The sequence below is a fragment of the Scyliorhinus torazame genome, chromosome 9 (assembly GCF_047496885.1).
Source record: "Scyliorhinus torazame isolate Kashiwa2021f chromosome 9, sScyTor2.1, whole genome shotgun sequence".
NCBI classification, from domain to species: domain Eukaryota; kingdom Metazoa; phylum Chordata; class Chondrichthyes; order Carcharhiniformes; family Scyliorhinidae; genus Scyliorhinus; species Scyliorhinus torazame.
Window position 1 is genome coordinate 53,997,936 of NC_092715.1, and position 25,366 is coordinate 54,023,301.

The 25,366-nt window shown below is 58.3% G+C and overlaps 1 protein-coding gene across 25 annotated transcripts in view; it reads right to left on the bottom strand.

Moving 5' to 3' along the window:
* LOC140429207 (sorbin and SH3 domain-containing protein 2-like) overlaps positions 1-25,366 on the bottom strand; it is a 1,121,994-nt gene that overhangs the window by 360,003 nt on the left and 736,625 nt on the right. For all 25 annotated transcript variants that reach the window (XM_072515915.1, XM_072515921.1, XM_072515920.1 and 22 more), the window contains one exon: positions 20,407-20,463. In XM_072515915.1, the coding sequence (XP_072372016.1) occupies positions 20,407-20,416 (10 nt within the window). In that variant the 5' untranslated portion in view covers positions 20,417-20,463. The remainder of the gene's footprint in view (positions 1-20,406; positions 20,464-25,366) is intronic.

A 25,366-nucleotide genomic window follows, 5' to 3' on the forward strand; every position in this document is an offset into this window, starting at 1 on the left:
GCCTTGTCCCCTGGCTTTGCCCCAGACAGTGCCAGGGAGTTGGGGTACAGTGCCAGGGCACTGCTCTGCCATGCCATGCCCCTCACCATCCAGGGGTTACGATGAACGCTGTGCCCTCAGCGTGGTCATATCGACTGCTGGAGAGCAGTCATGATTCCTGCTGGTGTCGGAACGTCTGATCCTCCCGGAAGAGCGGCGTTATGCCATTTAAGAATATTCAAATTAATGGTAATCAGGTTCATGCCCTCATCTGGGGGGTGGGGGGGGCATTCTCGTGAGAGTTAGCGTTCATAACGGGTTTACTCCCACGGTGAACGTGCCCACAAATCCCCGTTAAGTTTTTTTCTGATGTCACGACAGACGGGAGTAAGAGACACAGAAACAAAAGAAACCACTGAGTGCTGCTGACCAACTGCTTATGGTGGAGTAATAATTAGTTACGTGAATGCTGTGCACATTTATAAACACATTGTAAAATGTCAGTAATTGCAATAAAACTATTATGAACAAAACATCCAAATACTTTGAAACATCAGTTGTTCCTTTGGAAAATGATTTTATTACATCATTATTTCAGTGTGGGTGCATTCGCAATTTCTCAAAAATTATTAGGAAAATAAGATCTTGAAAAGTCAATTACATGTTATTACAAATGATGCGATTGTAAAATCTTTGAATCACTAGGGATTCCAGCAAACAGATTGGAGCAAAAAGTGGGTGAATGTAGTTGAGAACATAAAATAGATACTTTGGAGCATTTTGACAATAAGACATAGGAGCAGAATTAGGCCACTCGGCCCATCGAGTCTGTTCCACCATTCAATCATGGCTGATATTTTCTCATCCCCATTCTCCTGCCTTCTTCCCATAACCCCTGACCCCCTTATTAACCAAGAACCAATCTATCTCTGTTTAAAGACACTCAGTGATTTGGCCTCCACAGCCTTCTGCGGCAAAGAATTCCACAGATATACCATCCTCTGGCTGAAGAAAATCCTCCTCTTCTCTGTTTTATTTATTTTTTAAAATATGTTTTATTGAAATTTTTTCGATCAAAAATGTTTTCCCCTTACAGAACAAACATAACAGTAAAGAAAGTTTAACAATAAACAAATGGCTAATCAACATGGTAATCTAATCGTTTAACATAAACTAAAACTTCCACCCCCCCCCCCCACCCGGGTTGCTGCTGCTGGTCATCTGTCTTCCCTCTAACGTTCCTCTAGGTAGTCGAGGAATGGCTGCCACCGCCTGGTGAACCCTTGAGCCGATCCTCTCAGGGCAAACTTTATCCGCTCCAATTTTATGAACCCCGCCATATCGTTTACCCAGGCCTCCAGTCCGGGGGGTTTCGCCTCCTTCCACATGAGTAGAATCCTACGCCAGGCTACTAGGGACGCAAAGGCCACAACGTCGGCCTCTTTCGCCTCCTGCACTCCCGGCTCGTCCGCAACTCCAAATAGAGCTAGGCCCCAGCCTGGTTTGACCCGGGCCTTCACCACCTTAGAAATCACTCCCGTCACTCCCTTCCAATACCCCTCCAGTGCCGGGCATGACCAAAACATATGTGCGTGGTTAGCCGGGCTTCCGCCGCACCTCCCACACTTGTCCTCCACTCCAAAGAACATTGCTCCCGTTATGTGTGCTCTATGTAGCACCTTAAATTGAATCAGGCTAAGCCTGGCGCATGAGGAAGAGGGATTTACCCTGCTTCGGGCATCAGCCCACATACCCTCCTCTATCTCCTCCCCTAACTCTTCTTCCCACTTTCCTTTTAGTTCGCCCACCAACTCCACCCCATCTTCCCTCATCTCTCGGTATATCTCTGACACCTGGCCCTCTCCGACCCACACCCCCGAAAGCACTCTGTCCTGAATCCCCTGTACCGGGAGCAGCGGAAATTCCCTCACCTGCATATATCTAAGGAAGTTTCCCCGGGGCAACTTATACTTTTCCTCCAATGCTCCCAAGCTCGCAAACGTCCCATCTATAAATAAATCTCCCACCCTCCTAATTCCCAACTGGTGCCAGCTCTGAAATCCTCCATCCATTCTTCCTGGGGCAAACCTATGGTTGTTCCTGATTGGGGACCCCACCAGGGCTCCCCGCACACCTCTCTGTCGCCTCCATTGTCCCCAGATATTCAATGTTGCCGCCACCACCGGGTTCGTGGTAAACTTTTTTGGTGAGAACGGTAGCGGCGCCGTCACCAGCGCCTCTAAGCTCGTCCCTTTACAGGACTTTCTCTCCAGTCTTTTCCACGCCGCTCCCTCTCCCTCCATCATCCATTTACGAATCATCGCCACATTGGCGGCCCAATAGTAGTCGCCCAAATTCGGTAGCGCCAATCCTCCTCTGTCCCTGCTACGTTGTAGGAACCCCCTCCTTACCCTTAGGACTTTCCCTGCCCACACGAAGCTCGTGATGCTCCTGTCTATTTTTTTGAAAAAGGTCTCAGTGATTAGTATAGGGAGACATTGAAATACAAATAAGAATCTCGGGAGGACCATTATCTTAATTGCCTGGACTCTACCCGCCAACGACAGAGGCTGCATGTCCCACCTCTTGAAGTCCTCCTCCATTTGTTCTACCAATCGTGTCAGATTAAGTCTGTGCAAGGTTCCCCAGCTCCTAGCGATCTGAATCCCCAGGTATCGGAGGTTTCTTTCCACTTTCCTTAGAGGCAGGCCTTCTATCCCTCTACTCTGGTCCCCTGGGTGTATCACAAATAGTTCACTCTTCCCATGTTGAGCCTATATCCCGAGAAACCTCCGAACTCCCTCAACATCCGCATAACCTCTATCATCCCCCCCCCGCTGGGTCCGACACATACAACAGTAGGTCATCCGCGTATAGCGAGACTCGGTGTTCTTCTCCCCCTCTAATCACCCCTCTCCATTTCCTGGAGTCTCTCAACGCCATGGCCAGAGGTTCAATTGCCAACGCGAACAACAGTGGAGACAGCGGGCATCCCTGTCTTGTTCCCCTATATAGTCGGAAATACTCCGATCTATGTCGACCTGTAACTACGCTTGCCGTTGGAGCCCCATAAAGAAGTCTAACCCAGCTAATAAACCCGTTCCCAAACCTCTTTAACACTTCCCATAAATACTCCCACTCCACCCTATCAAATGCCTTCTCTGCGTCCATTGCCGCCACTATCTCTGCCTCCCCCTCCACTGGGGGCATCATTATCACCCCTAATAGTCGTCGCACGTTAACATTCAGTTGTCTCCCTTTTACGAACCCTGTCTGGTCTTCGTGCACCACCCCCGGGACACAGTCCTCTATCCTCGATGCCAGCACCTTTGCCAGCAATTTGGCGTCCACATTCAATAATGAAATAGGTCTATAGGACCCGCACTGCAACGGATCTTTATCCCTCTTCAAAATTAGCGATATCGTCGCCTCCGACATTGTCGGGGGTAAAGTCCCTCCTTCCCTGGCCTCATTGAACGTCCTCACCAACAACGGGGCCAACAAGTCCACATATTTTCTATAAAATTCCACCGGGAACCCATCTGGTCCCGGAGCCTTCCCTGCTTGCATGTTCCCCAGCCCCTTAATAACCTCGTCCACCCCAATCGGTGCCCCCAGGCCTTCTACCTCCTGCTCCTCCACCCTCGGGAACCTCAATTGATCCAGGAACTGCCGCATCCCCTCCTCTCCCTCTGGGGGTTGGGACCTATACAGTCCCTCATAAAAGGTCTTGGACACCTCATTTATCTTCCCTGCTCTTCGCACCGTGGCTCCCTTTTCGTCTCTAATTCCCCCTATCTCCCTCGCCGCTGTCCTCTTTCGCAACTGATGGGCCAACAGGCGACCAGCCTTTTCCCCATATTCATACCTCCTCCCCTGTGCCTTCCTCCACAGCACCTCCGCCTTTCTGGTGGTCAGGAGGTCAAACTCCATCTGGAATCGTCTCCTCTCCCTGTACAGTCCCTCCTCCGGGGTCTCTGCAAATTCCCTATCCACCCTTAAAATCTCCCCTAGTAATCTTTCCCTTTCCTTGGCCTCTGTTTTCCCTTTGTGGGCCCCAATGGAGATCAGCTCTCCTCTGACCACCGCTTTTAGTGCTTCTCATACCACTCCCACACGGACCTCCCCGTCGTCATTGACCTCCAGGTATCTCTCAATACACCCCCACACTCTTCCACACACTCCCTCGTCCGCCATCAATCCCACATCTAATCGCCAGAGTGCTCTCTGCTCCCTTTCCTCTCCTAGTTCCAGGTCCACCCAGTGTGGGGCATGGTCCGAAACCGCTATGGCTGAATACTCAGCTTCTTCCACCCTTGTGATCAACGACCTTCCCAAAACAAAAAAATCTACCCGGGAGTACACTTTATGGACATGGGAGAAGGAGAACTCCCTGGCCCTCGGTCTAAGAAATCGCCATGGATCCACTCCCCCCATTTAGTCCATAAACCCCTTGAGCACCTTGGCCGCTGCCGGCCTTCTTCCGGTCTTTGAGCTGGATCTATCTAGCCCTGGGTCCAGCACGGTATTGAAGTCCCCTCCCAATATCAAGTTTCCTACCTCCAGGTCCGGTATACGACCCAGCATCTGTCTCATAAATCCCGCATCGTCCCAATTCGGGGCATATACATTAACCAACACGACCTCCATTCCCTCCAGCCTGCCACTCACCATTACATACCTACCTCCGCTATCTGCTACGATGTTCTTTGCTTCAAATGCTACCCGTTTCCCCACCAATATGGCCACCCCTCTATTCTTTGCATCTAGTCCTGAGTGGAACACCTGTCCCATCCATCCTTTCCTTAACCTAACCTGGTCCGCCACCTTCAGGTTCGTCTCTTGGAGCATAGCCACGTCTGCCCTTAGTCCTTTCAAATGCGCGAGCACTCGGGCCCTTTTAATCGGTCCGTTCAGGCCTCTCACGTTCCACGTGATCAGCCTCACTAGGGGGCTACCTGCCCCCCTCCCGTGTCGACTAGCCATCACCTTCTCTAGGCCAGTCCCATATCCCGCCTCCGCGCTCCCACTCGCTCCCCAGGCGTCGCATTCCATCCCCGTCCACCCACTCTTTAGCCATTTCCTTTTTGATTTCCGCAGCAGCAACCCAGTTGTCCCCCCCCCCCCCCCCGCTAGATCCCTTTCTAGCGTGATTGCTCCCCCCATATTACTTCCGCAAGTCAGCTGATTTCAACTGACCCCGGCTACTCCTGCTCACTTCTTGACCCCCCCGTGTGGGGAACTCCCATCCGCCTTGCGCCTGTCTTCCCGCCATAATCTTTCTGGCGCGGGAACATCCCTTTATCTGACCCGCCTCTTGTGGCGCAGCTCCCTTTCCTCTCCCCCTCCCATTCCTCATTCTCCGCCTATGTCCCTTCTTTCCCCCCTCACCGGCGCCCACATTTCCTAGTGTCTCCCCCCATCCCAATTTACTTCTCTATTTACATCAAACATAACAATAACATTCCCTACAGTATCAGTCCCTCAGTTCCGATCCAATTTCTCCTCTTTCATAAAGGTCCATGCTTCTTCCGCCGTATCGAAATAATGGTGTCTCTCCTGGTACGTGACCCGTAGTCGTGCCGGCTGCAGCATCCCGAACTTCACCTTCTTTTTGTGTAACACCGCCTTGGCTCGGTTAAAACTCGCCCTCCTTCTCGCCACCTCCGCACTCCAATCCTGATACACCCGTACCACTGCATTCTCCCATCTGCTACTCCACACCTTTTTAGCCCATCTCAGGACCTCTTCTCTATCTTTAAGGCGGTGAAATCGCACGATTGTCGCCCTGGGTGGTTCTCCCGCTTTTGGTCTTCTCGCCGGGATCCGATGTGCCCACTCCACCTCCAAGGGGCCCGTAGGGGCCTCAGCACCCATCAGTGAGCTCAGCATCGTACTTACATAAGCTCCACAGTCCGCTCCTTCCACTCCCTCAGGGAGACCCAGTATCCGAAGGTTCTTCCTTCGCGCTCTGTTTTCTAGGGCCTCGATCCTTTCAATACATCTTTTATGGAGTGCCTCGTGCGTCTCTGTTTTGACCGCCAGGCCCAGGATCTCGTCCTCATTATCCGTCACCTTCTGCTCCACCACGCGGAGCTCTGTCTCCTGGGTCCTTTGTGCCTCCTTGAGCCCCTCAATTGCCTGTAGCATCGGGGTCAGCACCTCCCTCTTTAGTAGCTCCACACACCGTCTCAAAAATTCGTCTTTCTCCGCCGCCATCTTGTGTCTTCTCCCTTTCTGTCCCTTTCGTCGACGATTCCTCGCGCTGCAGCCGCCGCCGCCGATATTTTCCTCCTTCGTTGGGGGGGGGGGGGGGCACTCCCTACTCACTCACCCCACACCGGGTTGCGTCGCCCAAAAATTTCCCGTTGGGGCTCTTAAAAGAGCCCGAAGGTCCTTCGGAGCTGGAGCCGCCAAAACGTGCGGCTAGCAAGGCATCACCGCAACCGGAAGTCGCCTCTTCTCTGTTTTAAAGGATAGTCCCTTTAGTCTGAGATGGTGTCCTCTGGTTCTAGTTTTTCCTACAAGTGAAAACATCCTCTCCACGTCCACGCTATCCAGGCCTCGCAGTATTCTGTAAGTTTCGCTAAGATCCCCCCTCGTCCTTCTAACCCCCAACGAGTACAGACCCAGAGTCCTCAACCATTCTTCATGCAACAAGCTCTTCATTCCAGAAATCATTCTTGTGAACCTCCTCTGGACCCTTTCCAGCACATCCTTCCTTAGGTACGGGGTCCAAAACTGTTCACAATACTCCAAATGGGGTCTGACCAGAGCCTCAGATGTAAATCCCTGCTCTTGTATTCTAGCCCTCTTGAAATGAATACTACCATTGCATCTGCCTTCCTTACTGCCATGGCAAAAGAGGAAAATACACTGGGCGGGAGGAGGGCTATTATTAGATTATAGTCCTCTGGGATTGCTGATTCACAACCAGAAAACTCCTATACTTACGCTACAACCTTGCCTTAGTCTAAAGATGGCAACATACATAGAGGTTTGACATAATTCTTCACTTCACAGTTTCATTTGCCTTATTTTTCCGCCAAGTAGTCCATGCGTTTGAAGGGGCCCCTCTGTTGGGAAGGAGATTGTAATGGTCTAGCCTGTGGACAGGAAATTCAGTTTTCCCTTTGGACAACTTGATTCACATCCACTGAAAACCCAGCTAAGGGACTGAAGAATAAAAACGTGGGGCGGGATTCTCCGCAATCGGCGCGATGTCCGCCGACCGGCGCCAAAAACGGCGCAAATCAGTCCGGCATCGCGCCGCCCCAAAGGTGCGGAATTCTCCGCATCTTGAGGGGCTGAGCCCTCACCTTGAGGGGCTAGGCCCGCGCCGGACTGATTTCCGCCCCGTCAGCTGCCGGGAAAGGCCTTTGGTGCCCCACCAGCTGGCGCGGAAATGACTTTACCGTGTGGCGCATGCGCGGGAGAGTCAGCGGCTGCTCACGGCATCCCCGCGCATGTGCCATGGAGGGGGTCTCTTCCGCCTCCGCCATAGTGGAGACCATGGCGAAGGCGGAAGGAAAAGAGTGCCCCCACGGCACAGGCCCGCCCGCGGATCGGTGGGCCCCGATCGCGGGCCAGGCCACCGTGGGGGCAGCCCCCGGGGCCAGATCGCCCCGCGCCCCCCCCAGGACCCCGGAGCCCGCCCGCGCCGCCTTGTCCCGCCGGTAAGAGAGGTGGTTTGATTCTCGCCGGCGGAACAGGCATTCCAGCAGCGGGATTTCGGCCCATCGCGGGTCAGAGAATCGCGGGGGGTGGGGGGGGGGGCTCGCCAACCGGCGCACCGCGATTCCCACCCCCGCCGAATATCCGGTGCCGGAAAATTCGGCAACCGGCGGGGGCGGGATTCACGCCAGCCGCCGGCGATTCTCTGACCCGGTGGGGGGTCGGAGAATCCTGCCTGTGATCCTTGGGGCGTCATTCTCCGACCCCCCGCCGGGTCGGAGAATGGCCGTTGGCCGCTGTGAATCCCGCCCCCGCCCCCGCCGAAGTCTCCGAAGGGAGAAAAGTCGGCGGGGCGTTAATGGCGCCGCTGCCGCGGAGAATGTCATGGGTCTGCGCAAGGCAGCCGATTTTCGGCCTGCCGATATTCTCCCTTCCGGATGGGCCGAAGTCCCGTCGACGTGATGACCGTTCACGTCGACATGAATCAAACCTCCTTTTCATCGGCGTGACCCGGTGCTCCAGGCTCACGCCGACCAGCGAGGAGGTGAGTGACGGCCTGGGGGGTTGGCTCTGGGCAGGAAATGGCGTGGCCGCAGACTGATTGTCTGAGGAGAGGTGTGTCTCGGCTTGTGTGTGTGTGTGTGCGGCCGTGGGGGGGGGGGGGGGTGAGAGTAGATTGGGCTCCGGGGGAGTGCCGGGAGGGGGTCCGTGCCGGGGTGGAGGTTGGGGGGGGGGGGTCCGTGCCGGAGTGGAGGTTGGGGGGGGTCCGTGCCGGTGTGGAAGTTGGGGAGGGGGTCCGTGCCGGGGTGGAGGTTGGGGGGGGGGTCCGTGCCGGGGTGCAGGTTGGGGGGGGGGGGTCCGTGCCGGGGTGGAGGTTGGGAGTTGGGGAGGGGGTCCGTGCCGGGGTGCAGGTTGGGGGGGGGTCCGTGCCGGGGTGGAGGTTGGGGGTTGGGGAGGGGGTCCGTGCCGGGGTGGAGGTTGGGGAGGGGGTCCGTGCCGGGGTGGAGGTTGGGGGTTGGGGGGGGGGGTCCGTGCTGGGGTGGAGGTTGGGGAGGGGGTCCGTGCCGGGATGGAGGTTGGGGGTTGGGGGGGGGTCCGTGCTGGGGTGGAGGTTTGGGAGGGGGTCCGTGCCGGGGTGGAGGTTGGGGAGGGGATCCGTGCCGGGGTGGAGGTTGGGGAGGGGATCCGTGCCGGGGTGGAGGTTGGGGGGGGGGCCGTGCCGGGGTGGAGGTTGGGAGGGGGTCCGTGCCGGGGTGGAGGTTGGGGGGTGGGGTCCGTGCCGGGGTGGAGTTTGGGTGGGGGGGGTCCGTGCCGGGGTGGAGTTTGGGGGTTGGGGGGGGGGCCGTGCTGGGGTGGAGGTTGGGGAGGGGGTCCGTGCCGGGATGGAGGTTGGGGGTTGGGGGGGGTCCGTGCTGGGGTGGAGGTTGGGGAGGGGGTCCGTGCCGGGGTGGAGGTTGGGGAGGGGGTCCGTGCCGGGGTGGAGGTTGGGGGTTGGGGGGGGTCCGTGCTGGGGTGGAGGTTGGGGAGGGGGTCCGTGCCTGGGTGGAGGTTGGGGAGGGGGTCCGTGCCGGGGTGGAGGTTGGGGGGGGGGGGCCGTGCCGGGGTGGAGGTTGGGGAGGGGGTCCGTGCCGGGGTGGAGGTTGGGGGGGGGATCCGTGCCGGGATGGAGGTTGGGGGTTGGGGGGGGGTCCGTGCTGGGGTGGAGGTTGGGGGTTGGGGGGGGGGGGTCCGTGCTGGGGTGGAGGTTGGGGAGGGGGTCCGTGCCGGGGTGGAGGTTGGGGAGGGGGTCCGTGCCGGGGTGGAGGTTGGGGGGGGGGCCGTGCCGGGGTGGAGGTTGGGGAGGGGGTCCGTGCCGGGGTGGAGGTTGGGGGGGGGGGGTCCGTGCCGGGGTGGAGGTTGGGGGGGGGGGGTCCGTGCCGGGGTGGAGGTTGGGGGTTGGGGGGGGGTCCGTGCTGGGGTGGAGGTAGGGGAGGGGGTCCGTGCCGGGATGGAGGTTGGGGGTTGGGGGGGGGGCCATGCTGGGGTGGAGGTTGGGGAGGGGGTCCGTGCCGGGGTGGAGGTTGGGGAGGGGGTCCGTGCCGGGGTGGAGGTTGGGGGTTGGGGGGGGGGTCCGTGCTGGGGTGGAGGTTGGGGAGGGGGTCCGTGCCGGGGTGGAGTTTGGGGAGGTGGTCCGTGCCGGGGTGGAGGTTGGGGGTTGGGGGGGGTCCGTGCTGGGGTGGAGGTTGGGGAGGGGGTCCGTGCCGGGGTGGAGGTTGGGGAGGGGGTCCGTGCCGGGGTGGAGGTTGGGGGTTGGGGGGGGTCCGTGCTGGGGTGGAGGTTGGGGAGGGGGTCCGTGCCGGGGTGGAGGTTGGGGAGGGGGGCCGTGCCGGGGTGGAGGTTGGGGGTTGGGGGGGGGTCCGTGCTGGGGTGGAGGTTGGGGAGGGGGTCCGTGCCGGGGTGGAGGTTGGGGAGGGGGTCCGTGCCGGGGTGGAGGTTGGGGGTTGGGGGGGGGGTCCGTGCTGGGGTGGGTGATGGGAGGGCAAATGAGTTGGTCCATCTGGCCAGGTGCCAGCCTCCAACAGTTGGACCCATGCGGTCCATGCCACCTGGCTGGGGGGAGGAGGGGATATGGGCCATGATGACATGTCGTCGTTCCCCTCCCCCCCACCAGGCCGTCATGTTTTCAGACCATCCAGCGATGTTGGCCGCCGTGGTGGCAGCCGCTCATGTCTATGTTGCCCTGGATGAGGAGGAGGAGGAGGAGGAGGAGCGTGCCAGAGAGGCGGCGCAGGCTGCCGCAGAGGGGCAGGCGGCAGCCGCCCAGGCTGGAGGGACACCTGACCGACAGGACGAGGAGGGGGAGGAGGACGTCGCGGCCCCACGGCAACGGAGGCACCCGAGGGCGCCCCGTGTGTACCGGCCCCGGCAGTCATACCAGGACCTCACGGACCGGGAATGCAGGAGGAGACTCCGGATGAGCCGGGAAACCGTGGCACACATCTGCCACCTGCTGGCACACCTGTTACCGCGTGGCACTGGCGGGGGACACCCTCTCCCCGTGTCCGTCAAGGTTACGGTGGCCCTGAACTTTTATGCAACGGGGTCATTCCAGGCACCGAGTGGGGACCTGTCCGGCATATTGCAGACATCGGTGCATCGGTGCATCCGGGCAGTGACAGATGCCCTTTATGCCATGGCGCACCGCTACATCCGCTTCCCCGTGGACCGGGCCAGCCAAGATGCCCGGGCCGTGGGCTTCTCTGCCATTGCCGGGTTCCCCATGGTCCAGGGCGCGATCGATGGGATGCACGTCGCCGTGCGGCCACCTGCAGATAACAGGGCCGTGTTCACTAATAGGAAGGGGACCTATTCGATGAACGTACAGGTGGTCTGCGACCACCGCATGATGATCCTGCACGTCTGCGCCCGTCACCCAGGCAGTGTACACGACTCATTCGTGTTGTCGCGGTCATCCATCCCCGGCATGTACGAGGGACGCCATCCCCGGCTGAGGGGCTGGTTGCTGGGCGACAGGGGCTACCCATTGCGATCGTGGCTGATGACGCCTATACGGAGGCAACGCAATGAGGCGGAGAACCGCTACAATGATGCCCATGTAGCGACAAGGGGAGTGATCGAGAGGTGCTTTGGCGTGCTGAAGATGCGTTTCAGGTGCCTGGACCTCTCTGGGGGCGCCCTCCAGTATCGGTCAGATAGGGTCGGCCGCATCATTGTGGTGTGCTGCGTCCTGCACAACATAGCCCAGCAGAGGGGCGATGTGCCGCAGGCAGAGGAGGGCAGAGTGGAGGAGCAGCAAGAAGAGGCCCAGTCCTCCCCAGATGAGGGGGATGGGGGCAATGGTCAGGGCAGACGGGGTAGACACAGACGGGTGGCTGTCCACCGTTACCGGCTGGCCCAGCGGGCACGGGACAGACTGATAGACGCCCGCTTCACTGACTAGATGGGTGTGGGAATCGGGTAGTATGGCCACAGACCGCACACCATGACAACAGCCGACCACCCACACCCCCCACCCATCCACCCACCCAGCACCCTCACCCCCCTCCCCAACCCCACACCCCCCACCCCCAATTGCCGATCCACCGGCGGCACAACGGGCCGGGCTCACCCAGTTGCGGGTGGACGCGTGTCTATCGCAGGCCATGGAGAATGATGACAACCCGCCTCCGATGAGCTCCTGGCTCTACATCGTTGGACTATGCCTGACCCATGGCCACAGTACCACCATCCACCCGGACCATCCCTGCATGCGGCTGTGACACTGCAGCGCACGGTCCCGTCCTCTGCCCGGGGGATGTTGATGGCGGCCCAGGGGGAAGGGGGCAGACTCACCTGGGGCTGAGGTAAGACCACCCCTCACACACACTTGCGCTCAACGTACATGACACCCCCGCACACTTTGGACAGAGCACAAAGGCAGCTTCGGTAGGTGTAACATTGACTTTAATAACCAAAGGAGTTCATGCACGTGCCCTAGCGCCTAAAACTCATCTGTGCCCTGCACCCGTGCCAACTTACTCAGTGTCTAATTGTTTGGCCTTACGGGCCCTTTGACTACGTCTACGTGGTTCCCCAGACGGTACAGCAGAACTGGAGGTGGACTCCTGTGATTCCTGCCCTCTGACACTGGATCCCTTTGGCGGCCGTTTCCTGGGGCGTCCTGGCCTAGATGGGCCAGGCTGCGGCCCGGGCGACTGGGATGGCGAGCTGCCAGCCTGTCCTGCCCGTTGCCCACCCGATGCACCTGGGACGGAAGGGGGGGAGTCCGAGGTGTCGTGGTGTACCGGGACCTCCCCTACAGAGGGAGCCGGGACGGACCACACCACCTCCTCCTCCCTCGGGGTCCCCGATGGCCCCCAGGCCTCTACATGGGTGGGGGATGCGAATGGACTGGCCATGCGACGCGCCCCCGACATCTGGCGCTGCCAGTCCTGGAGGCCCGTGCTGGTATCGACAGGGGTCTGCAGGTTTGCAGCCATGGAGCCCAGGGGGTTGTCGAACCCTGTCTGCAACAGTGCGACGCCAGCTCGCACATGGCCACTGGCGCCGATGCCCTCAGCGATGGCCTGCTTAGACTGGGCCATGGCCTGCAGAGACTGGGCCATGGCCTGCAGAGACTGGGCCATGGCCTGCAGAGACTGGGCTATGGCCTGCTGAGACTGGGCCATGGCCTGCTGAGACTGGGCCATGGCCTGCTGAGACTGGGCTATGGCGTGCTGAGACTGGGCTATGGCGTTGAGCGCCTCTGCCATCTGGCGCTGGCACTGGCTCATGGCCTCCTGTGAGAGGGCAGCCATTTCCTGGGCCACAGACGCCGCCTGCACGGAAGGCCCCAGGCCTCGCAAACCGTTCCCCATGTCTGACACCGTCGCACCCATTGCCTCCACCGCGGACGCCACCCGTGCGGTGTCAGCCTGGGTGGCACGCATGACCGGGACCGCTCCCAGCTCCTGGACGCGGGTGGACTCCTCCACCTGCGACCGCAGCCGCCGCAAGCCACCCGTCACCCTATTCGCTCGTCTCCGTGTCAGTGGTTGCATCGGATCTATGTGTGGGTGTGGTAACTGCAGGAACCCGGGATCCATCTGGGCGGCAGATGTTCGCTTGGCCTGGGCTGCCCTCCGACCGCCCGGTCCCTCTGCTGCTCCTACCTCCACCTGCTGTACCGGGACGGCTGTGTTGTGCGCACCAGTGAGTGTACCAGACGCCTCATCACTAAAGTGCCCAACCGTGGTGAGTGTTTCTGCGATGGTGGAGGGTGTTGGTGACAGCAGTGGCGTTGTGTCGTGCTCTTCGTCCCACTCTGAGTCCATGGCACTTTGGGGTGGGGATTCGTCTCCACCCATCCACTCTGAGTCACTGTCCGGTATTTCGTCTTCCCGGGTAGGGGTGTCCCGGGTAGTGCTGTCCCGGGTAGTGCTGTCCCGGGTAGTGGTGTCCCGGGTCGGGGTGTCCTGGGTAGTGGTGTCCTGGGTAGTGGTGTCCCGGGTAGGGGTGTCCCGGGTAGGGGTGTCCTGGATAGTGGTGTCCTGGCTCGGATGTGACGGGGGCCTGTGGCTGCCCCCCTCATCGCTGGGTGGTCGCTCCCGCACGTGACGGGGGTGTCGTCTCCCTGTTGCTCCAGGTCTCTCCGTCTCCCGTGGTGTGCGAGGGGCATCCTGCGGGCGTCGCATGCTGGAGGGTCCGGGTCTCTCCATCTCCCGTGGTGTGCGAGGGGCATCCTGCGGGCGTCGCATGCTGGAGGGTCCGGGTCTCTCCGTCTCCCGTGGTCTCCGAGGGGCATCCTGCGGGCGTCGCATGCTGGAGGGTTCGGGTCTCTCCGTCTCCCGTGGTCTCCGAGGGGCATCCTGCGGGCGTCGCATGCTGGAGGGTGCGGGTCTCTCCGTCTCCCGTGGTCTCCGAGGGGCATCCTGCGGGCGTCGCATGCTGGAGGGTGCGGGTCTCTCCGTCTCCCGTGGTCTCCAAGGGGCATCCTGCGGGCGTCGCATGCTGGAGGGTGCGGGTCTCTCCGTCTCCTGTGGTCTCCGAGGGGCATCCTGCGGGCGTCGCATGCTGGAGGGTGCGGGTCTCTCCGTCTCCTGTGGTCTCCGAGGGGCATCCTGCGGGCGGTCTGCATCTGCGGGGATGGGTGCCTGGACGTTTGGTCCTGCGATACACAATGAAGCATGCATGGTTAGACATCAGGCAGTGATCAGGTGATACGGGGGAGGGGGATATAGGGGAGGGGGGATATGGGGACGGGCTGTTGGTGGCTCACTTGCTCGTGGGGCCCCGACCTCTGCATCAGCAACCTCCCGGTCCTCAGGTCCGCCAGCCAGTTCCAGGGCCCTTTCCTCGTGTACGGTCAGTGGCCTCTCATCAGCGGGCCCTCCTCCAGTCCTCACATGCTCCCTATTGTTGTGTGCGCGCTTCTCCTGGGGTGGGGGGGGGGGGGGGAGGGGGGGGTGGTGGCAGGGGTAAAAGGCAACAGTGTTAGGCAGGTATATGAATGCACGCCATCGGTTGCGCGTGCATTGCAGAGGTTCAGGTTAGGGCTGGATTCACTTGGGGATATGGGGGATATGGGGGAGGGGGGGATATGGGGGAGGGGGGATATGGGGGAGGGGGGGATATGGGGGATATGGGGAGGGGGGATATGAGGGAGGGGGGATATGGGGAAGGGGGGATATGGGGGAGGGGGGAATATGGGGGATATGGGGGAGGGGGGGATATGGGGGATATGGGGGAGGGGGGATATGGGGGAGGGGGGGATATGGGGGAGGGGGGGATATGGGGAGGGGGGACATGGGGGAGGGGGGAATATGGGGGAGGGGGGATATGGGGGATATGGGGGAGGGGGGGATATGGGGGAGGGGGGATATGGGGGAGGGGGGAATATGGGGGAGGGGGGATATGGGGGATATGGGGGAGGGGGGATATGGGGAGGGGGGGATATGGGGAGGGGGGATATGGGGGAGGGGGGAATATGGGGGATATGGGGGAGGGGGGATATGGGGGAGGGGGGATATGGGGGAGGGGGGATATGGGGGAGGGGGGAATATGGGGGATATGGGGGAGGGGGGGATATGGGGGAGGGGGGGATTTGGGGGATATGGGGAGGCTCACCCTGCCTGCTCTGACGAGGTCGTTCACCTTCTTGTGGCACTGGGTGCCTGTCCGTGGTGTTAGGGCCACAGCGGTGACGGCCTCTGCCACCTCCCTCCACAGACGCCGGCTGTGGCGTGGGGCAACTCTGCGGCCGTGCCCGGGATACAGGGCGTCCCTCCTCTGCTCCACCGCGTCCAGGAGCGCCTCCACATCGCGTGACTCGAACCTCGGGGCTGAGCGACGGCCAGCCATCAAGTCGGGTGTTGCGGTCGGCTGTTCCGGTCGGGTGGGGGGGAGCTGCGCGGCCTTATGAGCCGTCACGCCGTGCAGCGCGTATGACGCTGCACGGCGTGAACCACTGCGCAAGCGCGGATCCCGTTACGTCACTGCTAGCCCATTTTGGGCCGCAGAATATCGGCCCATTTTTATGACGTGACGCAAGTGGGATTTGCGCCGTTTTTTGCGCCGATCGGCGGACTTTCCGCCGATAATGGAGAATTTCGCCCTTGAAGTCCGAATGTCAGAAAAGATTGTCAACTCAAAGTCACAAATCCAGTGCTACAAGATTTTTTAAAAATGTCACAATTCAGTTTATAAAAGGCTGGCCCACTCTGAAGGAGATTTTGAACAATTTCTGTGAGAATCCGAAATAGTCCAGCAGTGGATTACATTTCAAAAATAGGTACAGAATCTGCAGTGTTCAGACTAAAAATTCAATATCTAAATTACTCCCAATGCCTGAATTATGCAGGAGAGGAGCAGCTTTTCCTTGAAATAAAGAATTTGGGTCACTGGCGCTGTGAGGCAGCAGTGCAAACCACTGCCACCATGCCACCTTACATGCATAATTAGTAACCAAGTTCCATTTTTTTCTTCAGATATGCATAGAAACCCACCATCATCCATGGAGGGGTGGAGGGATGGGGGGATTAGGGCATTGAATTTGATGGTCAACTATGATCATAATGATTGGCGGAGCAGGTTCAAAGGGCCGAATGGCTTACTCATGCTTCTAGTTTCTATATATATTCCTATGTGTATCAAGCAGGAGGATTAAAACTCACTTCCGATTGATCTATTAGGCATCCGAAGGACAAAAGACAGTGAATACATAATAATAATCTTTATTATTGTCACATGTAGGCTTATATTAACACTGTGATGAAATTACTGTGAAAATTCCCTAGTCGCCATATTCCAGCACCTGTACGGGTACAGAATTTCAGAGTGTCCGATTCACCCACAAAGCAAGGGCGAGGGGTCGGAGAATCGCCGGGGGGGCGTCGTGAATCCTGCCCCGCCACTCCGACGGCGGCTGCCGAATTCTCCGGTGCCGGTTTTGGGCGGGGGTGGGGATCTCGCCCTGCCGGTCGGGGGCCGTTGGCTGTGGCCCCCCCCGCCGATTCTCCGGGCCCCGCTAGGCCGAGCGGCCGCCCGTTTTCGGCTAGTCCCGCCGGCATGGATTAGACAAGGTCCATACCGGCGGGACCTGGCTTTGAGGGCGGCGTGGGGGGATCCGGCCCCGGGGGGGTGGCCCCCACGGTGGCCTGGCCCGCGATCGGGGCCCACCGATCTGCGGGCGGGCCTGTGCTGAGGGGGCACTCTTTCTCTCCGCGCCGGCCTGTGTAAGTTGTGATGGTCGGCACAAAGAAGAAACCCCCGGCGCATGCGCAGGAATCACGCCAGCCGTTCTGCGCATGCGCTAGAACATACTGGTGCTCCTGCGCATGCGCCAACACGCGCCGGCCGGCGGAGGCTCTTCGCCAACCACTTCTGCGCCGTCCTAGCCCCCGGAAGTGCGGAGGATTCCACACCTTCCGGGCGTCCCGACGCCAGAGTGGTTCACGTCACCCTTTGACGCCGGTACGGCCCACCCCGCCGATTGCGGGAGAATCCCGCCCCATATCTTTCGGGACTTGTGGGAGGAAACCGGAGCCACCGGAGGAAACCCGTGCAGACTCTGCACAGACAGTGACCCAAGTGGGAGCAGGAATGAAACGTAGGACCCTGGCGCTGTGAAACATTTCAATAGATTATTATCCATTTGACTAGCCCATCAGAAAGACACATGCCAAATCGGGTCCGGTTTAGTGCGTATGGATTGTGAGCTTGCCGCTGCTGACCATGTTATGTAATGGATCTCCAGATTTGAAACAAATTAGATCAAAACCTGCAATGCTATATTTAACGTAAAGGTGAAGCATTTTTGTCCTCGTACTAAATATGTGCAGTAAATGTATCAAGTTGCAAGATAACTCCTAGAGCCAAGCAGAGCGTGCCTGTCCTCCCAAGGAATTTTGGTCTGGTGCTGAGTCGCTCACTCTGGATTGAAGTTGCATTCACACTACAATTGTGGTGTCAATAACCAGAGCAACCGCAGTTGTACTGTGATTGCACCATTAGATTGATTTCTAGATGACCGTGATCTTTTTTTATTTGCAGTTTACATAATTACATAAGACAACGATGTTCCTGTTTCTTTTTTAGGGTGTAGAATGGAGAGTGTGTGAAAACAGAACCTGGGAGGGGCACTGGTGGTCGGTGGCATATAGGGGAAGCACCGTTTAAAAAGCTTGCAGGAATCCTGGAAACAGCGATTCAAATCGGATGAGGCGGATTTTGAGAATCATATTCAGTCAGACATGTGGAAACGCTGATTGCATGGGATGGCCAAAAGGAGTTTTCTTTTGTCAGAATGTCTACGTGGTAATGTATAGGCCATGATCAGAATTTGAGTTCCTGAGTGCAGAGACTTTGTCTGTGGCAATTCGGGTAGCTGAATGTCCGAAATGTGCTGCCACTGGCTGAGGCTCCAGACCAGGGTTGAAGAATTCCTATTTATAAGGTAAACATTCAGATACTCAATTTTGTTCTTTTAAATTTGCACTAAATCCCAATTTAAGTCCATGAGATATTCCTGCTGCATTGGTGGACAAAATTCGAAATATTCTCTGCAAGAAAGATTTTTGTGAAAGCTTGTATTAATTTAAATATGATCACTGTGTGGGCAACCTTACTGCAGCTTTAATCCCAGAAATAGTATGGAAAGGACCAGACAGCTTTTAGCCATTTGTATTAGCATTTTTTTTGTCCCCAGTGAGAGCTTGGATCATTAAGACTACCTTAAAAAGAGATTACAATGTATGCAAGTAAGGAAAGTAGAACACCAAAATACTAACTCTCCAGATGATATCTGTTTGTTAAAATATACCCTACTTCTTAGTCCAGTTTGCCCATCTGGTGCCTCTGCAATAATGGGTCACTGGTAACACAAAACGGCTTCACTGAAGTCTTTAGCATAATAATTTTAGTAGTTTGCATATCAAAGGAGATAGCTACAAAACCAGATTTGTGAAAAGTGATAGTTAATTTAAAAAATTGTATACGATTCGATTAAGCATTCAACAAAACAAAATAAAGATTGCTTGTATTACAAATTTTAAAGTGTTAATTGTATGGAATCCACATTAAAAGTCAGTGTTAAATGAGCTTTTGTATTTACTTTTCAGCTAATATTTCAGCTTGCTCGGGTGATTTTTTAAAAATTAAATGGGATTCATGAAGCTACATCTAATTGACAAATATATCAGTCTGCTCCTCCGAAATTAGACATTTTAAGTAGCTGACTTGGGTTTGAATTGATCATTGGAGCAGCCATCACAATGTTGCAAGTGTTCCTGCCCTGCTGGGGCTGCCAACTAACTGCTTTGATAATGGTCTACAAGGAACAGGTTTAACAGCGATTCTCAGAGAAAATCATCCTGTGCTGCTTGCTATTGGCACAATATTGGTGCCCATCTAAACTGAAACACAGTGGGGGGATCAATTAAGGATTTTACTAATAACCATGTCATTTTCATGATAGATCAGGGGGATCAATTAAGGATTTTAATGATAACCATACCGTTTTCATGATAGATCGGGGAGTTTATCAAATAAGCCCTTCTTAATGTGAAGGTTTACAGCTCCACCGGCACAGCTAATGACTAAAATGCCAGTACATCGAAGGCCTATATCCACTCGCGTGTTATCCTGCCCACATCTTCATGCAGAGTCTTGCTCGAGTCGGTTACCATCAAGTCAATTACCATTCTCCATTACACACTGAGCAAAGTTTCCGAATCCGCGGTTCTCAAACCAGGTCAAATTGGACCCACCAAAATCTTGCAGTCTGCCAGCAAAGAATATTAATATTGGCAGATCTGCAATAAAAAAAACTACTTCCTCTTTTCACTGTTGCTACTCATCCACCAGATTTCACCCTCATTTCTACTCTCATTCACTTTTCCTTCTTGTTTCGCCTTTTTCTTTTTCACAATTTCAGAGTTTTCTCTCTACCTCTTTAACAGGGCTGCTGCGTGGGAACACTGCACTGCGAGGGAAAACATCAGGGAGCCAGGCAGGGAGCAGCCGAGAAGCAGAATGGGGAAAAGCGGCCAGGAAGCGCTGCTTTCAATGCAGGCCGGTAGGTGGGCGACTGAATTCCAAATGGAGGGGCCAGCTTGTGCTGAAGGTTGGCCGGTTCAGGGAAAGGGAAATCGGGGCCCTTGCTGCTAACGAGGCTGTGACTTCTTGCCGCAGAAATGCACATGCGGGCATCGGGTGAATAAAGCAGCGGGTCGCTGAGCTGCTGACAAACTCACAAATGGCCAATTCGGGGTAAGGTATCCTGTGTATGTGGAAACAACACCTCAGCAACAAGGGTCAGGAGAGAAGAGATCAGACTGTGCAACAGCAAAAAGAGAGAAGTAGAAAATACGAACATAACCATCATCTTAACAGAAGCATTTTTGCAAGAAAAAAAATTAAATTAAACTCGTTTTTCAGATGTTTTGATGTTGTATTTCTTCAGAAACATGCAATTCAGACTGTAAATGTAACACATTACTTCTGCAATCTGCTCTCACCAGCTAGATTAGATAGACATTTCAAAATGTATCTCAGTATTTACTTTATAATTCCATGTTGCAAGTGTAGCAGCTGTTATACATTGGGTATACTGGAGTAATTATAATTTTGGAAGCATGAATTATCCTACCTTTACTTGCTCATCAAATAAAATTCAATGCACTTTGGTTTCTAATTTCTCTGGACTGAATGACAATCTTAAGCCTAGGTTAATGCAAACAGCATGTTCAACCTTCTCTTTAAGAGATCTGAGCATACCTGTATTCATGGCGATAACCGAACCAGCTGCTTTATTCCGGAAAATTCACTTTACCCCTGGAAATAAATAGGATACAGCTGCTTTAGTGCAGTCCAGACCAAACATGGCAATGTAAAACAATGCAAGAATCCTTTAGTGATTTGCAACAGTAAACTGTTAGATCATTCATTCTGCAAACCCTCCTACTTGAAGGAGATGGGTTCCTGTCTTATTTATTGGAATGGATTGGAATTTATGCTATTTTCTTGGGATACCAATGTCCTGATATTGCTGCGATATATCCAAAGAGGAACATTCATAAATATGATCGGTGCTTCATCTAACCGTACATTATTCTAGAAGAAATCTTTCTCGAAGATAGTATAAATGCTCATGCAAAACCAAATAAAGTAAAACCCCACAGAGAACTAGATCACCTCGTCATTCTATCACAAATCTGTGAAACAGCTGTACTGTGATACACATATTCACTCTGAGGCATTTCCACGCACTTTCCACCAAACATATTAGAAAAAGGTGCAGTAAGTGCAATAATATATATGTGTGTGAGGGGGGTGGGGAGGAAGAGGAGAGAGGGGTGGGGAGGAAGAGGAGAGAGGGGTGGGGGGAAGAGGAGAGAGGGGTGGGGGGGGAAGAGGAGAGAGGGGTGGGGGGGGAAGAGGAGAGAGGGTGGGGGGAAGAGGAGAGAGGGGTGGGAGGAAGAGGAGAGAGGGGTGGGGGGAAGAGGAGAGAGGGGTGGGGGAGAAGAGAAGAGAGGGTTGGGGAAAGGAGAGGGGTGGGGGGGGGGAAAGAGGAGAGGGGTGGGGGGGAAAGGGGAGAGGGGTGGGGGGGGAAAGAGGAGAGGGGTGGGGGGAAAGAGGAGAGAGGGGTGGGGGGAAGAGGAGAGAGTGTGGGAGGAAGAGGAGAGAGGGTGGGAGGAAGAGGAGAGAGGGTGGGAGGAAGAGGAGAGAGGGTGGGGGGAAGAGGAGAGAGGGTGGGGGAAAAGAGGGGTGGGGGAGAAGAGGAGAGAGGGTGGGAGGAAGAGGAGAGAGGGGTGGGAGGAAGAGGAGAGAGGGGTGGGGGGAAGAGGAGAGAGGGGTGGGGGGAAGAGGAGAGAGGGGTGGGGGGAAGAGGAGAGAGGGTGGGGGAAAGAGGAGAGGGGTGGGAGGAAGAGGAGGGAGGGTGGGGGAAAGAGGAGGGAGGGTGGGGGAAAGAGGAGGGAGGGTGGGGGAAAGAGGAGGGAGGGTGGGGGAAAGAGGAGGGAGGGTGGGGGAAAGAGGAGGGAGGGTGGGGGAAAGAGGAGGGAGGGTGGGGGAAAGAGGAGGGAGGGTGGGGGAAAGAGGAGGGAGGGTGGGGGAAAGAGGAAGGAGGGTGGGGGAAAGAGGAGGGAGGGTGGGGGAAAGAGGAGGGAGGGTGGGGGAAAGAGGAGGGAGGGTGGGGGAAAGAGGAGAGAGGGGTGGGGGAAGAGGAGAGAGGGGTGGGGGGAAGAGGAGAGAGGGGTGGGGGGAAGAGGAGAGAGGGGTGGGGGAAAGAGGAGGGAGGGTGGGGGAAAGAGGAGGGAGGGTGGGGGAAAGAGGAGGGAGGGTGGGGGAAAGAGGAGGGAGGGTGGGGGAAAGAGGAGGGAGGGTGGGGGAAAGAGGAGGGAGGCTGGGGGAAAGAGGAGGGAGGGTGGGGGAAAGAGGAGGGAGGGTGGGGGAAAGAGGAGGGAGGGTGGGGGAAAGGGGTGGGGAAGAGGAGAGAGGGTGGGAGGAAGAGGAGAGAGGGGTGGGGGAAGAGGAGAGAGGGTGGGGGGAAGAGGAGAGAGGGTGGGGGAAAGAGGAGAGAGGGTGGGGGAAAGAGGAGGGAGGGGTGGGGGAAAGAGGAGGGAGGGGTGGGGGAAAGAGGAGGGAGGGGTGGGGGAAAGAGGAGGGAGGGGTGGGGGAAAGAGGAGGGAGGGGTGGGGAAAGAGGAGGGAGGGTGGGGGAAAGAGGAGGGAGGGTGGGGGAAAGAGGAGGGAGGGTGGGGGAAAGAGGAGGGCGGGTGGGGGAAAGAGGAGGGCGGGTGGGGGAAAGAGGAGGGAGGGTGGGGGAAAGAGGAGGGCGGGTGGGGGAAAGAGGAGGGCGGGTGGGGGAAAGAGGAGGGAGGGTGGGGGAAAGAGGAGGGAGGGTGGGGGAAAGAGGAGGGAGGGTGGGGGAAAGAGGAGGGCGGGTGGGGGAAAGAGGAGGGCGGGTGGGGGAAAGAGGAGGGCGGGTGGGAGAAAGAGGAGGGTGGGCGGGTGGGAGAAAGAGGAGGGTGGGCGGGTGGGAGAAAGAGGAGGGTGGGCGGGTGGGAGAAAGAGGAGGGTGGGCGGGTGGGAGAAAGAGGAGGGTGGGCGGGTGGGAGAAAGAGGAGGGTGGGCGGGTGGGAGAAAGAGGAGGGTGGGTGGGTGGGAGAAAGAGGAGGGTGGGTGGGTGGGAGAAAGAGGAGGGTGGGTGGGTGGGAGAAAGAGGAGGGAGGGGGTGGGGGGAAGAGGAGGGAGGGGGTGGGGGGAAGAGGAGGGAGGGGGTGGGGGGAAGAGGAGGGAGGGGGTGGGGGGAAGAGGAGGGAGGGGGTGGGGGGGAAGAGGAGGGAGGGGGTGGGGGGAAGAGGAGGGAGGGAGTGGGGGGAAGAGGAGGGAGGGGGTGGGGGGAAGAGGAGGGAGGGGGTGGGGGGGAAGAGGAGGGAGGGGGTGGGGGGAAGAGGAGGGAGGGGGTGGGGGGAAGAGGAGGGAGGGGGTGGGGGGAAGAGGAGGGAGGGGGTGGGGGGAAGAGGAGGGAGGGGGTGGGGGGAAGAGGAGGGAGGGGGTGGGGGGGAAGAGGAGGGAGGGGGTGGGGGGAAGAGGAGGGAGGGGGTGCGGGGAAGAGGAGGGAGGGGGTGGGGGAAGAGGAGGGAGGGGGTAGGGGGAAGGGGAGGGGGGGAAGAGGAGGGAGAAAGGGTGGGAGCGTGGGGGAAGAGGGTGGTGGGGGGAAGAGGAGGGAGGGGGAAGAGGAGGGAGGGGGTGGGGGGAAGAGGAGGGAGCGGTGGGGGGAAGAGGAGGGAGCGGTGGGGGGAAGAGGAGGGAGCGGTGGGGGGAAGAGGAGGGAGGGGTGGAGGGAAGAGGAGGGAGGGGATGGGGGGAAGAGGAGGGAGGGGATGGGGGGAAGAGGAGGGAGGGGATGGGGGGAAGAGGAGGGAGGGGATGGGTGGAAGAGGAGGGGGTGGGGGAAGAGGAGGGAGGGTGGGGGGAAGAGGAGGGAGGGTGGGGGGAAGAGGTGGGGGGAAGAGGAGGGAGGGTGGGGGGAAGAGGAGGGAGGGTGGGGGAAGAGGAGGGAGGGTGGGGGGAAGAGGAGGGAGGGTGGGGGAAGAGGGGGAAGAGGGGGAGGGTGGGGGGAAGAGGGGGGAGGGTGGGGGGAAGAGGGGGGAGGGTGGGGGGAAGAGGAGGGAGGGTGGGGGGAAGAGGAGGGAGGGTGGGGGGAAGAGGAGGGAGGGTGGGGGGAAGAGGGGGGAGGGTGGGGGGAAGAGGTGGGAGGAAGAGGAGGGAGGGTGGGAGGAAGAGGAGGGAGGGTGGGAGGAAGAGAAGGGGGGTGGGAGGAAGAGGAGGGAGGGGGTGGGGGAAGAGGGGGCAGGGGGAAGAGGAGGGTGGGGGAGGGGGGGGAAGAGGAGGGAGAAAGGGAGGGAAGGTGGGGGGAAGTGGAGGGTGGGGGAATAGGAGGGAGGGGTGGGGGAAGAGGGGGTGGGGGGGAAGAGGAGGGAGGGGGGAAGAGGAGGGAGGGGGTGGGGGGGAAGAGGAGGGAGGGGGTGGGGGGAAGAAGAGGGAGCGGGTGGGGGGAAGAGGAGGGAGGGGGTGAGGGAAGAGGAGGGAGGGAGTGGGGGGAAGAGGAGGGAGGGAGTGGGGGGAAGAGGAGGGAGGGGGTGGGGGGAAGAGGAGGGAGGGGGTGGGGGAAGAGGAGGGAGGGGGTGGGGGAAGAGGGGGTGGGGGAAGAGGTGGGAGGGGGGAAGAAGAGGGAGGGTGGGAGGAAAAGGAGGGAGGGTGGGAGGAAGAGGAGGGTGGGTGGGAGGAAGATGAGGGAGGAAGGGGGAGGAAGAGGAGGGAGGAACGGGGAAGAAGAGGGGGAAGGGGAGGTTGAAAGGGGGAAGAAGAGGGAGGAAGGGGAAGAGGAGGGAGGAAGGGGGAAGAGGAGGGAGGAAGGGGGAAGAGGAGGGAGGAAGGGGGAAGAGGAGGGAGGAAGGGGGAAGAGGAGGGAGGAAGGGGGAAGAGGAAGGGGGAAGAGGAAGGGGGAAGAGGAGGGAGGAAGGGGGAAGAGGAGGGAGGAAGAGGAGGTAGGAAGGGGAAAGAGTAGGGAGGAAGCGGGAAGAGGAGGGAGGGGGGAAGAGGACGGAGGGGAGGGGGGAAGAGGACGGAGGAGGGGGGGGAAGAGGAAGAGGGAAGAGGAGGGAGGAAGGGGAAGGGGCGGGAGGAAGGGGGAAGAGGAGGGAGGAAGGGGAAGAGGAAGGGGGAAGAGGAGGGAGGTAGGGGGAAGAGGAAAGGAGATGGGGAAGAGGAGGGAGGGGGAAGAGGAGGGAGGGGGTGGGGGGAAGAGGAGGGAGGGGGTGGGGGGAAGAAGAGGGAGCGGGTGGGGGGAAGAGGAGGGAGGGGGTGAGGGAAGAGGAGGGAGGGAGTGGGGGGAAGAGGAGGGAGGGGGTGGGGGGGAAGAGGAGGGAGGGGGTGGGGGAAGAGGAGGGAGGGGGTGGGGGAAGAGGGGGTGGGGGAAGAGGTGGGAGGGGGGAAGAGGAGGGAGGGTGGGAGGAAAAGGAGGGAGGGTGGGAGGAAGAGGAGGGTGGGTGGGAGGAAGATGAGGGAGGAAGGGGGGGGAAGAGGAGGGAGGGGGTGGGGGAAGAGGAGGGAGGGGGTGGGGGAAGAGGGGGTGGGGGAAGAGGTGGGAGGGGGGAAGAGGAGGGAGGGTGGGAGGAAAAGGAGGGAGGGTGGGAGGAAGAGGAGGGTGGGTGGGAGGAAGATGAGGGAGG